A 15,168-nucleotide genomic window follows, 5' to 3' on the forward strand; every position below is an offset into this window, starting at 1 on the left:
CCTTTTTCTACCCATTCTTATGACCGTCTGCCCATAAACACATTCAGTTCATGCCACTTCCTTTTTTCTTACTCTATCCAGGTACAATCACCTGTTCCATCCTCTGTGTTACCTCTGCAGCTACTATAGTCTACAGGCATCTACTGCAGCATCCATGTCACTTTGTTGCACATTTCCATTCACATATCTCCCTCTACTAGACTGAGTCTTTGAGGGCAAGTGTCATATCTCATTTATCTTTACAGTTCCAGGGCTTAGCCTTCCACCTAACACATGGTAGGTGCCCAATAAATGTTAGATCAATGTTTTAATTCATTCTTTAAATTATAAATTACTGATGCATGCATATAAAAATTTTCCTGAGTTGAAGGGATTAATTCCAGCTATATTTTATAGGAAAAGACAGTAGTTAAGGGCTGCCTATACTTACTTGAAATTGGAAAAGAGTTTAAAGACAATTTAGTTTTTGGAGTTATCAGGTAACTTGGTTCTAAAGATTCTTCTTGAGATTTACAGTGAGAGGCATGGTGCCAGAGGCTACAGTGGTACAAAAGTGAGTATGATGCAATCGGTGCCTTCATGAGGTGGCGGAGTAAGGAATGCAATGAGAAGCATTTAGGTTTAAAAAGGAATTTTAATAGCTTTTGTATAAGAGAGAAAATTTGTTTGCTTTTTGAATGATATTTTATATTATTGAGGAAAATAGCAAACATTTGATAGTTCATCAGATAAATCTTGTGGCCCCTGCAGATAGGTAATCCAGAATTTATTAGAATGTCTCTCACTAGCGAAGACCCCTTGTGTGCCAGGCAGTCGATATATGTAATCTCATTGATTCCTCCAAACAGTTTCCATGAAGATAATTGTGTGGTATTATAGCTAAAATCTCTTTATCACTTAAGATGTGTGATAAATGTTTCACAAATTACTTGATTAAATTCTCACAATAAACATATGAGGGAAGTAGTTGTTGATGCCATCCTGCACTTGAGGCAGTTAAGGGTTTGAGAGTTTAACGAAATGCCCGTATTCACACATCTCATAAATATTGAAGCTAGAATTCAAATCATCTCTCTCTCTCTCTCTCTCTTTTTACTCTGAAACCTATGTTCAAGTGTAAGGAGCCTAAAACATCATAACATGTTTGTTGTAAAAGTTCCCTCAATAGTAGAGAAGGAAACATTGACAAGATTCTAAGTAAGAGAAATGCTTTGTGTGTGTGTGTATGTGTGTGTGTGTGTGTGTGTGTGTGTGTGTGTGTGTGTGTGTAGAGTTGCCAGGGAATTTGATGATAATTGTGACTCTGCAGTAAGGGCTCCTGAGAAGAGCTGATTTCGATATCTAAGCTAGGAATTCCAAAAAAAAACCTGGATCCTATAGAAAATGCATCCCTATTAGCAGGAATTCTTCTTTGAGAACATCGGGTTTTACTCATCCAACAAATCTATCTCATTTATTGATTCATTGATTTTTCTATTTCCTCATTCATGTGGTCACTGTACAACTGAGTGCTAGACACTCTGTTTGCTATATGCTGCCACCACAGATAAAGCAGAGTGACAAGGGCCCTGTCTTGCTCTAGGAGTGGCAAGAGTCCACAGAAACCAGATCCCCTTGTCTCTGTGAACATCACATTCTTCCCAAAGTCCAAAGCACCTTTATGATATACTAAAACCATAACATTCAGAATGTGTTTGGTATTTTCGCCATAAGCATCTTTGCCATAGATATCTTTGCTGCAAGCATTTGGGCCAAACATTTTTCTCTCATAACTAAATAGCAATAGGTAATTTTGCTGTAAAAAAAAAAAAAAGATAAAATCACAAGAAATAAAAAAGGGAAATTTAAAAGGACATAATGAAACATGAAAAAATGAATAACAATATTAAACTATTTAAAATATGTGTAGATTCATGGCAAAACTGCTCAAATAATGATTTTATTTTGTGGATTGTACCTAAGCACTTGTCCTATTCTATGGGAAATGTAGGTTCAACTAAATCTGTATCCTCAAAGAAGGCCCTCGACCTCTCTTTTCCCAAGGTAGTGTGTTTCAAAATAAGAAACCAACTCAGGGCATCTGAAAGAAATGCTAACTATTTAAAGACTACCACCTCCATACCTACTCGTCACTCTATAGACCACTGAAAGAGCTATCTAAGATTTATAAATAATATAAAAGTGGGAGTAGCTGCAAGAACTTCCTCAATGGAAAAATGAAACCAAACTGACAACTAACTTAAGTACATTAAATATGCTGAACTTGGTTGATTAATTTTTCAGTGCAAAAATAACAACCAACCAAACAAACAAATAAACCTAAAGTGTCAACCAGTTATTTTAATTTTTTACAGCAGATTTGCCTTACAGCCAGTTAATTATGCCATGAAAATGTTTGCCACAAAGATATCTGTGGCAAAGATGCTACTGTGTAAGTAACCTAGAACAGATTCAGATATAAATCATGTTTATAATATCATAATTATTTATAATAAAGGGAAAAATTAGTATATCACTTATCATATAGTGTACTATGAAGGAATCAAATTTATGTACAGTCGGTCCTCAGATAACGTTGTTTTGTTCAACACTGATTCATTGTAACATTGATAAGATGCCACAGGAACTGAGCTCTTGTTTAAATCAATTAGCCTATAGCAAAGTTGTTTTATTATACGTCATTTCATTTAATGTTGCAGAACTTATCAAAAATGTTAAGTGAGGACCTACTATCTATAGCAAATAGTAAACAGGTCTGTATAGACCTTGCATGCGGTAACAGTGAAGCTCTCGTCCACCTCTCTGTTTTGCATGTCGGCTATCACACTTTTATGAGGCCTTAATACATTTGTATTTGGCACCTCTTTCAGGACTGTGTTTCTTGAGAATATAGATCATATCTCTAAATCTTTATTTTCTCAGTAGCTCAGTATTTTCACACCATATGGTACATCATGTGTGTCTGATAATTGTTCATTGGACAAAACTGTATAGTCTTAAGAAGCTTTGATATTCCTGTTTCAGCACTTGTTATATGTGATATGGGGATGTACAAAAATTCATTCATCTCAAATTTTAACATGCTGTTAGCTTTAATAAAATTATGAATGTGACAAAGCACAAAAAATTTCGAGAAATCATTACTTAAGATTCCAATTAAAGAGCACTAAGACATGGACTAGTTCACACGTGTTATTCATGAAAAACCGCTTTCAGGAAATAAAAATACATCTCAAAATCAAATTATGCCATCATTTGGGCAGATGGTTACTATAGCACTGAAGGAAAGAAGTGAAATTAACTAAAGGTTGTCAGGGAAAAAAACATGTAAAGCATTCAAAGTTTATAAGATTAAAACTTTAAATACTAAGTTTGAATCTGAGTTGTTCATTCTCTTGTCTTAACTTCTCCATGGTTCCAGGAAGGCTGCATGCCTGGAAAAGGGCAGAACAATGTGTGGCATTAATTTAATTTTCTGGCCACCATAGAAACCTACCAGCTGTCTCCACAGAAACATTAGGTTCAGAAAAATTATGTATTTGAAGAAAAACACATTTTTCAAAACTATGAACTTTCATCTGCTTTATTGACCCCCAGTGTCTACAAAACTGCCAGTCATCTCACTTTTCTAGTCATAAGGTGGAGAGGACACTGTTAAGTGATGGTCAGGGCCAGAGCTGGAGTAACTGAAACCCTAATCTTGCAGCTGTCCCGGCCCCAAAATATCAGGAGCATTAAACATGACTAGGGGGCTCAAATACCAGAGGAAATATCACTGGTCAAGAAGAACAGAAATTTATATTTGTCTGAACTCTTTTTTTGGGAAGACAACTTTATGAATGGAAAGACATGTATTGATAAACTGATTGTGGCGGCGGGGGAGGGTTGTTGAGTAAGACCAGAAAACAAGTTTGGACAATAAATTATCTGTATAACACCCTGAAGATAATGGATGATGTTTGTTTTGTTTTGTTTGTTTTGTTTTGCTGAGAATACACAAAATTATGGCTAGGAGAGAATTACCGTTCATACCACTTGGCTCTTTACCAATTAATAAACAGCCCCTACTCTAAATAAATGTGGAAAAAATATTTAAAGAATATTATATTGGTGTACTCATTTGAAAAGTCATTAAATTTTCATGAATATCTTAAATTAAGGTATTATTCTTTCTTTCTATCTTATACTTTCCCCCAAGGTCTTTGCCAAGGAAGGCTGTAGGATTTTGTTCCTTAGGAGTCCTTAGGCAGAACATAGATCATGCTCTCCTAGTGATGAGAAAATAGACACCAGGACCTCTTAAATGTTTCCTGAACTCCCACACTGGTTCTTGTGATGCTCAATGAAAAGGTTGAAATATTGCCTTACTAATGTTAAAATCCTTTCACTCTTTTACAATTTCACTAAACCCAGTTGTAGTCACGGGATATTTTCTTTTAAAAGCAAAGTTACATCCAAACCCAGATGACAGTGTCCCTTCTTAATGAAAACTTACTGAATACTAGGCAAATGCCATTACTTACTAGTGTTGAAAACTAAACACCGTGAAGTAAATGTAGGCTTGCAGTAGTTTATCTAGCTGGCTAGGAAACTTTCAAATACCAATTAGAATATGTGTATATAATATTGTAGGATCTGAAAGTCAGCATAGAAAAGCTAAGCAAAAGATTTTGGTAGTCTACTGCTATGCACTATATGCCAGGAATATATTTCTGTCTTTTAAGTACCACCTAACAGAATTTCTTTCACCTAATCTTTTAGATTTTATTATCAGAAGCTTGTTTTCTTCTCTTTGAATTTTTTTTTTCCTTTTCTCTCCAGTTTACAGCTCTTTAATAATGCGAAGGGCTTCACTCTAGAGAAGCTCTGAAGCAAAGAAACACTTCCCGGAGCCATACTGAGAGAGTTAAAACACATCACATTAATTCAGGCTTCTCTTTCTGCCCTCCCTCTATCACCTAAAATGTTATAAAAACAAACAAAAAGAATTAATGTGGAAACACACACACACACATACAGAGAATTTTAGTTTTGTTTTATACTTTTTCACACAAAGAACAAAAGCATCCATAAAGCCGCTAAAGCTTTCCGTCATTGCCAAGTCCTCTTCCATGAGCCATTAAGTCATTGAAGCCCAGAAAATCAAATTTGGTTTAGAGCTGTTTGATAATGTAGTAACACAGTAAAATGTGATTCACCAATTAGCTCATGTAATTAGAAAATCAAAAACATGCTCTAAGTGGCTGCTGGACACACATAAGTAAAGTTTATTGTCGTTCTTTGCATTTGCTGATTATAGTTATAATTAACACCTTTGGTTGATATGATGATGTGACTGCATTCCAACTCCTTATAAAAAAGAATTCACAAATATCTGTGTTTATAAGTCAGATAAATAAATTAAATGGTTTAGTTAGTCATTCATTCATCTCTTTTTTTCTTCATTAATTCTTTCTTGCCAGGCTCTGTATTAGGCTATCTGATTCTTGCCTCCATGGAACTTTCAGTCTGCAAAAACTGTTTAAATTTGTCTAAATGAAGGAAAGTCAATTGAAGTTAGAATTTTACAAAAATTATAATTTTGTATTTAAAAATTAGTCTTTCTGGCTGATTCCTAAATGTTAATAATGTTGCCGAGACACATGTAAGAAAAAAGAAACAACCAATTTGAGAAATTTCTTGCATAGACATTTTGCCTGGCTGAGAAGGATGCTGTACTAGATAAGAATGGAAACTGAATTTTTGCTGGATTATTTTAAAACAGCTCTTCATATGTTCTGTATGCACATCTGTTGAAATCTAAGGCATATGTTATATGTCGCCTGGCTATATTTCAAATGTGTTCCTCTCTGTAGGTTCAAATCAGTTCAGGGGCTGTCTCACTAAGAATTTGAAACTGTCTCACTAAGAATTTCAAACACATTCTACTTTACTCTTTTCTTATTTCTATTGAAGTACATGGGCATAGTTACATGGTCCAGGGCTTCCTAATAAACATAACAAGAAGATAATAGGGATGAATAACCTGAGCTTGAGCCAATAAAATAAAAGCCTTTCTTATATGGCATGGTCATCCTTAATGATACTTTACAGCAAAAAATGACACATGGTTGTGCTGCCCTTAACACCGATTTTTTACAGTCACATTTTAATGTTCATTCATAGAAATTCTAAAATATATTAGGAAATCGTTTCCATTGTAACTCTAATATTGCCTCTACATGGTTCATTCTTTGTTTACTCATATTAATACTATCTTAATAACTGCCATTACCATGCTTTTTTTTTTAGCTTAAAAAAACAAATGATGAATTTTAAAACCACCCCCCATAGAGAAAAGCACAGCAACCCTGCAGGTGTCTGCAGGCTGTTAGGGCCTTGGCAAAGCTTTGACTAATTAGCGAAATTCTGTGCAATACAAGCATATAATGTAAATGCGTATTTTGTATTGTTCTCCCCCAAACATTAGAAAATTCTAAGGGAAGCAATAAGCTTAAAAATTTTTTTGATAGAATCTTGCTCAGATATTTTAGAATAGCTTAGATTATATTTTATTTGCATGAAAACATGCAATCATAAACATCAAGAAAGTTTGATTTATTTGTAGCTAGAATGAAAGTTAACCCCCTAAATGTTATCAAAAATGAAGCAGTGTTCACCTCAATATGTATTTAATTGTCCTCTTTCTTTTTTTCTATTTACAGGTCAATGGAACAGAAATCGAATATGAGTTTGAAGAAATTACTTTGGAGAGGGTAAGAAAAATCCAATACTCCAAAGCCCAATTTTGCTTTTCACATTCTGCATCCTAATGGGTTATTCTGTGAAATTACACAATCACATATTATGCCCTGGAAGTTTTTAAAAGGACTCGCAATGAGAATATTAATGAAGCTTGCAGTGGAAGGCATGGAGACAAGCAGACCAAATAACCTGAATATTCAGAATATAGATTGCATTGCCAGGATTTGGAGAAATGAATAAGACAAAAGTTCAGTGAACTAGTACAATGTTTTTTCCTATTGTTTTCCTTATTGATGTTTTGCCATACATTTTTAGATACATTCTGAAATATTTTTTATTTATGTGATATTAATACTATAACTACCATTACGGTGCATTTTTTAGCTTAAAAAAAAAGTGATAGATTTTAAAACCACCTTCATAGAGAAAATCACAGCAACCCTGCAGCTTTCTGCTATTAGGGCCTTGACAAGGCTAAAACAAATTAGAGACATTCTGTGCAACATGACCTTGATATATAAAGATATTTTATAAAATAGTAAGAGAAAAGCCAAAGACAACATAGGAAAAAAATGACCAAAAAGCTTTAACATGATATTCATCAAAAAAAAAAGTCTAATACAAAAATCTGTTCAACCTCATTAATAAACAAAGGAAACAATAGTACTAAACTGTTTTTTTTTTTTTTACCCAACTGGCAAAAAATTTAAAAAGAAGGTTTATATTTACTGCTATTGAATGGTTTTGGAAATTGGTGGAACCATAAAGTAGCAACTTAGAAGAATGTATCAAATGCCTTAAAATGGGCACACTTTTTGACCCAGAAATTTACTTATTGAAATATACAAATATACAAATATTCATATTGGTATTATTTATAATAGTAAAGATTAAAAAAGTGTTTAATAATATATTATTATTCATCCATATAATAGAAAATTATATTGTAATAGTCTTTTTTAAATATTTAATTGTAAAGGTAGAGGTATAAGTAGATTATATTACTAAATTAAAAATCAAGTTTTATAATAGTATTCAAATATAATCCAATAAGCATAAACAAAGGTATACATGCATAAAATGCATTCATAAATATCTACATAAAGCATAGAAGGATATACACCAAAATATTAAAAGTGGTTAACTTGTTGAGGATTTTTGGGTGATGTTTTAGTTTCATTCTTAGTTTTTCTTTATATTAATTTTCTAAGCCTTCCAAAACAAACATATATTATATTTATAATAAGAAATAAAAATATAACTATTTTTCCTAAGCTATTATTTGAGTATAAGTTCACACTATGGAATTACACTTAAAATAATATTTTCTTTTTAATTTACTGATAATTCACTCCTGAGTCAGTGAATTTATCATTCTTGGCCTTATTTTTATTAAGTGTGAGTGGTTTTAAAAGAAAATTTACATTGAAAGTTAAGTGTTTGACAGATGGGTACTTTAAAACTTCCATTATAAACTCTGATAAAATTTAATGGCATGCTAAATGAAGAAAAGAGAAGCTTACGAAAAATTAGCTCAAATGAGGAAAAAGAAACACATTTCTCTTTATAGATCACTTATTTTCACTCTAGAAGTAGCTACATAATTTGTACAAAGTGAAAATGTGGTGCCCTTGTTTAAAAAATAATAATAATTGAAAGATGGCAACAGTTAAACCAAATGCCCTTTCTACGTGCAGGGCCCTGATTGCACAGATCTCAAACTCATGAGGCCAACCTTTCTCTCTCATTATACTCTACACATACAAATATCTTGCATATAAGTACCACTTAGTAACCTTAGTTTTATAACTCAAGAAATGATTAGAAGTTAATGTTGGTATGAGGTTACAGCATTCCGTAGAAGTCCAACAATTATGGATTCTACGTAGGGTCTCATACTTACTTGCTTTATGATCTAGCATATCATCTCCCTCACTTTGTGACCTAGGGTTTCCAGTCATACTCTAAACCTCGTCATTGAACACCTCCCCCAAACTTCTATCTATATTAAAAATCATCTTTTCTGAACACCACCTCTTCTCTGTCCTTATTGTTTATTCTGATAGTCCTACTCCAAAAATTTCTCAACCCCGCCGGAACCTTGAATCATTGATTTTACCATTTCCCTCCAGTTTTTAGCCTTCTTTATGCCCTCCCTTCCCTCCTAACTTACATGTTCCAATTCTCTCTCTCTCTCACACTCATCATTTTTTCTCCTTTTTTTTGTTCATCCAACAAAACCTCATCTCTGGTTAATCTACCCTGGTTAAAGTAACACCTTCCTACTTATTCCATGCCAGCACCTAGGCAACTGAACATGGACAGAGAAGCATTCACTCATCTTACTTTAAAATTATAACTATTACTTTCAAATGGGCCGTCCAAACATTTTAGCAATTTTTATATGTTTCTTTAGAAAAATCACTTTCTCATTCTCTGGGACAATTTCATGTCTTATTTGCACTTCTCAAATCTCTTAACACATCCTCCCTTATCTTTACTCTCAGCTGTTGACCTCTCTTCATATGTCCTAGAGAAAATCCAAGCACTCAAATGAAAACCATCTTACTCTCCTACCAGTAGGTCTGCTCATTTACTCCCCCTGTCTGATGAAGGAATTTTCCCTGGTCATTTCCAAGGTCAGCTCTTCACTTGTGACCTCTTATCCATTTAAAGAGTTTGCTTCTGCAGTTTTCTCCCTCCTGCAATATCAGTTTCTCTCTCACTTTTTTTTTTCTGGATAAATTTAATACAGACATGATGTAATATTTTGACCCAATGTTCTCTCCTGTTACTGCCTTATTATTCTATTTTGCTTTACCAAAAATCTAGTAGGAAAATTATCTATTTTCATTAACTCCACTTTATTACCTCATTTTCTTATTTTAACCTCTGGTGTGTTTTCATCCCCACAATAGTCCTGAAACTGTTCCTATCAAAGTCACGAAAGATTCCATCTCGCTAAATCCGAGTTTCACTTCTCAGTTCTAATTGACTTCTCAGCAGCAATTGATGCAGCGGTCACTGCCTCCTTCCTCAAAGATGTTGATTTCTTGGCTTCCAGAACAGAACACTCTCCTGTTTATTCACCACCTCATCTGTGCTCTTTCTCAGTCTCCTTGCTGGTCCCTCCTCCAAATGTTGGAGCATCACAGAAACCCAATGCACAGACCTCAAACTCTCCTCATTCCCTGAGTGATCTCATTCAGACCCATGGCTTTGAGTACTATGAACTGATAACTCCAAAATCTGAAGTCATGACCTCTCCCTTGCACTCCAAAGTGGACAGGTAACTTGCATCTCCTATATATTCCTAAAAGAATTTGTGATTTCCCTGCACTCCCTACCCTTAGGGTCAAAGCTGCTCCTACCCTAGTATTTCTCATCTTAGCTAATTTGATCTATCATTTTTCTTATTGTGCAGGCCAAAAATTCACCTATGAGTTTTCTTTAATTACTCTTCTTCTCTCAGCATCCAGAGCAAATCCTTTTAGTACTACCATAAAAAATATATTTCAAAATCAATCACATCTTCCATCTTCTCTGCTAAATCCTAGTCCAAACCAATATCATTTCATGCCTGGACCACTGTAATAACTTCCACTTTTGCCTACCTTTCTCCTCTAAGTAGCCAGAATAATCTTTTAAAAAATATAAACCAGATTATACCACTTTTATTCTTAAAACCCTTTAAGAGATAACAATTAGACTCATTATCATCACCCGCAAGACCTTATACAATCTGAGCCCTGCTTTTCTCTCCAGCATTATGTCCTTGCCACCAGTTCCTTAAATATTTCACTCTAGCCACACTGAATTTCTCATTATTTCTCAAAAAAGGCAAGCTTTTCCTACCTCTAGGCCTTTTATATATGTTATTCTATCTGCCTGAAATATCTCCTCTTAGAACTTCCCGCGACTTGACCTTTTCATTATTTAAACATCTGCTCTTCTCAAAAAAATATACCCCATGTGCATCATTTAAATTAGTACCAACATCCCCATCACACTTTTCTTTCTTTCCATAGCTTTATCTTTTAATTGCATTTACCAATATATGAAATACATATTTTCTATTTTGTATGTATGTATGTATGTATGTATGTATGTATGTATGTATGTATGTAATGTTTACTATGTTAACATCCCTCCCCCAAATATAGAGTCACTTTTATATCCAATCTGTCTCAAACAGTATGGAATGTAGTATCCTCTTAGTGACTATTTGGTGACAAATGGATTATGCCCGTGCTCTGTCACTGCAGGTACAGGGAAGTAGAGACACACTGCCTGCTTTTGAATCCTAGCTCTATCACTTACTGATTGAGTTATTTTGAGCTGAATACGTAACCTTTCTGTGCCTCAGTTTCCACATCTGAAATCAAGGCTAAGTATTTGTAATGACCTCCGAGGGCCCTTGCAATGATTAAATGAGTTAATATGAAGATTTAGAACAACATACATAGCTGTTATCCTTAATATTTTCATTAACATGGTAGTTCTCACAAGTGTTGTCAGAATCATTGAAAAAGCTTATTAAAAACCTAGCTTCCCATTCTCAGTGAACAATTTACATTAATCTAGCAAGAACTTCTTTCATATCAGCTTTTTTTTCAGTTACTTTTTTAGATATCAGACATTCAGTAATGAAGAAGTTACCGTCTTTGCTACATGCATTTACAGCTTACACATTTTCTACTTTTAATCTCTGTAACATTTAATTTAGTAATTAATCACATTTAGTAACCTCCCTATGAAGTGAATATTGCTAACTCTCTTTTACGTATTAGGACTTTGAGGCTCAGAAATAAAATCACTTGTCATGAATGATAATGATAGTCCAGGATGCAGCTAGGATTCAGCCCCAAGCCCAACTGATACTAGAACATGAGCTCATTGCCACAGAGTTAGACTACCTTCAAAATTGAGCTCAAGTGTCACTTCCTCTATTTTCTTATTTTCTCCTTTTGGGCAAGGTGCTCCTTCAAAAATTAACAAAAGTGGAGTACTTCTTACATTAAATGAATGAAATCTGTCTTTTTTACTAGCCTATGAATTCTTTGATGGAAGGAATGATATTATAGTGTGCTTCATATTACTATGATGTCATAAAAAGAGTTTGAGGATAATTTCAGGATCTGTTGATGACTCTGCCTCTTCAGCAGCACTGTTCAATGCCTTGGCCACTTGCTACACATAGTAAATTCCACAAATGTCATGCACTTTTATTTGTCGAGCCCTTACTAAATGAAGGCACTTGTCATAATCCAGTTTCATAGCATTTTACAGCCTAGTAGAGGACATGGGGAAGTAAGTAGGCAGAAACCATGAAGAAGAATAGAGTGCTGAGGATACCTGGCCCAGAATGGAGTACTTCACTACAGCATTATACCTGAGCTGCCTTACGAAAGTTAAGAGGAAGCTAGCTATGGAAAAGGGAATAAAGGGAAGTGGCCTCTTAGACAGGGAACAGCAAGTGCAAGTGTTCAAGGGCCCATGAAAAAATAACACACTCTAGGAGCTGCAGGTAGTTCAGAATGATTGTACTCCAAGTTGTGAGGTAGGACTCAGAGACCAGGCTGGAGAGATGGAGAGGGCTGAGAACATAGATGTCTTGGAAAATATAAGAAGGGGTTTCAGTTTTGTCATGAAGGCCATGCAAAGCCTTTGAAGAATTTTATGAAGAAACATGATATAATCATATTCACAGCTCAGAAAGATCACTTTGGCTGTGATATTGGGTATACATTTCATAGGATTCAGGAGATGATGCAGATATGCCATTTAAGACATGTAATTAATTGCTAAATTCTACCAGTAGTGATAATGGAGAAGATAATTCACAACACGTTAAGAATGTTAGAAGAACAGATTCTGATATTTTGTAGGATGGGGAAATGCCCGAGAGAGTAGAGGAGTCAAAGATGTCTAGACTATAATCTGACAAATTTCTTTCATTTCTGGGCCTCTCAGAAATGGACACCTGTGATATTTCAAACCTTTCTGACACCCTGGACTCTTATGACATTAACAAGGTAGCTGAGTATAAAGTCCATGGCTCTGAGTGATTTATCTGTCATCCATGTATGAAGTTAAAAGTTATGTACCCCCAATATGATTTATATCAAGAGAAGCTAGTACACACAGCATGGATAATAGATTCATCATGCCTTCATAACCCTGACCAACACGCATGACTACAATTTAGCAGACATTTTGAAGTGACTGTCTATCTGCTGTTTCCTCCAAGCCCTGCCCCCGCCTCCAAAAAAGAAAGAACATTTGGAGTGCTTTTCTGACAGCTGCAGAATGCATGGCTGTGTGATACTATTTGAATGTTCTGTCTGACAAGTCAAACATATTCTTTTATAATTTAAAAGAAAAAAATTCAAGGATCTGAACCATCCTCTCAAATATAAATTGTCGACTTTTGTTACTTATTATTTAACCCATGCTAAAACAAACAGACTTTTAAGGTAGAGAAAAGTGATTCGTTTATTGTGCCCTGTAAATTCCTTTAGATTAACCAAGTTTTGGGTATAAGATGGATAACATGGAAATTTTGAAAATAGCATTTGTGAACTGCCAGGCAAAAAGTGATCTGTTAAAGCTGTCTCCTGACAGACTATCCGATACATCCAGGAATCAAATTAATTAGATTTCTGAATCACTTGGCCCAAATTTGTTTCTCACATTATTGACTTTTAATAAAGATGAAAATTCCTAAATTCAAGTGGAATTAAGAGTCTATTCCTTCAAATAATGTAGAGGTTTTGGGTTTTTAAGCTCTTAATTCTTTCTGTATCTTTAGCTATTTTCAATTAATAATAAGTAGAAATAAAAAGCCATAGTCCCAATGACATTTGATGGGGTTTCGGTTTTTATATAGTCAGCTGTAGCACAATCTTATTCTAGTTTAGTTAAATAATTTTTAATTATGGATAAACTTCTTAAATAAATTCCAAATTCTATGTATGTCCAATTATCAGTATATAATTTAAGTAGGTTTGTAATGTATGCACATGTATGTATATTTAAATACATAGATACCATCCAAACATAAGTGTATGTTTAGACATAAAAATATTTACTTAATATGTATATTTCTCATCTGAATTTTATTGATTTGATGGAAGGTATTGTAAGAGTTAGGAAACAAGCAGGTTTACATACACAGTGGAAAGAAGCATAGTCTTTGAACTCAGAAAGGCCTTATTTTGAATCCAGGATCAGCCACTTCCTGTGTGACCTTGAGCAAGTTACTTAACCTATTAAAGCTTCACTTTTCTCCATAATGAATGGAATACTAATATCTATCTTGTAGCACTGTTGTGAAAAATAAAAATATATGTAAAATGTCTAAAAGAGATTATGTAACATCACAGATGATCAATATTATTAGTTATTATAAAGCATACACACATTTATCTAGGCCTCGTTTTTTTTTTATTTTTAAGATGTCACTGTTGGTATAACCAGGCTATCATTGTAGGACTCGGTCAAGTGGCAAATACATGTATCTGCTTGTGTGTGTAGGCTACATGTGAGGAGGCTATATTTGTAGTAAATGATCAACTTACTAACTGATCTCCAAAATGTATGCATACCTAATTATTACTGTATTTTTAAGCATGTTGAGCATATCAATGGAATCTGCCCTTAAGTTTGCTGTCATAACTTTCTGTAGAATAACCCAGTGCTATTTGTAACTCCATATTTTCTTTGTTAACTCATAGTAATGTAATTCTAGGCTAGATAACCAGTTACAGTGTTTCATTTTGTTTTCAGTAGCTTCAGGCTATCATTTTGCTTCAGGTTCTCTGATACCTCCTTAAAATATTTTATTCTAACGTTCTCCTACTTTCTAATCTCTACGTATCATATAGTAAACAGCTATTATTTTGCCTATACATTAAAACTGGCAGAAAACACATCCTCCTCCTTCTGGAGAACTTCTCCTCTCCTCCTTCCCATCCCTGTGGTTCTGGGGAAGAATGCCAGTTACAGCACCTGTGGTCACACAGTCGACTAGTCTAGAGCTACTCATGGGAATTACTTGGTGAGCTAGTAAAAAATAACACTGATCCTGAACCCTGCCCTATATCAAGTTAACCAGAATTTCAGTGGGTACAGCACAGAAAATCTTTTTTTCTTTTCTTTTTTTAATTTCTTAGTGATTCAATGCACAGTTCAGAGGCTGACACCTGAGCCAAACTAAGCCAACCAGAGTGCTCCTTATAGAGAGTCAGAGGAGATAAGAAAGAGAGAGATAGCTGGCCAGTATCCATTTCCTATCATAGAACTGTCGCAAAAACCCAACCAGACACTACTCTCTCTCCAATGGCTTCATGAGCCTTCTCTGAAATTCTTCTTAGCCAGACCAGCTCAAATCACGCATAGTAACTTGCCTGCAAGTCGACTTAT

At 34.5% G+C, this 15,168-nt stretch overlaps 1 protein-coding gene across 27 annotated transcripts in view; it reads left to right on the forward strand.

Moving 5' to 3' along the window:
- DLG2 (discs large MAGUK scaffold protein 2) overlaps nucleotides 1-15,168 on the forward strand; it is a 1,668,408-nt gene that overhangs the window by 1,123,533 nt on the left and 529,707 nt on the right. For all 27 annotated transcript variants that reach the window (XM_036221811.1, XM_036221806.1, XM_036221807.1 and 24 more), the window contains one exon: nucleotides 6,705-6,755. In XM_036221811.1, coding sequence (XP_036077704.1) covers nucleotides 6,705-6,755 — 51 coding nt within the window. The remainder of the gene's footprint in view (nucleotides 1-6,704; nucleotides 6,756-15,168) is intronic.

Source organism: Rousettus aegyptiacus, unplaced genomic scaffold (assembly GCF_014176215.1).
Source record: "Rousettus aegyptiacus isolate mRouAeg1 unplaced genomic scaffold, mRouAeg1.p scaffold_m13_p_5, whole genome shotgun sequence".
Classification (NCBI taxonomy): Eukaryota; Metazoa; Chordata; class Mammalia; order Chiroptera; family Pteropodidae; genus Rousettus; species Rousettus aegyptiacus.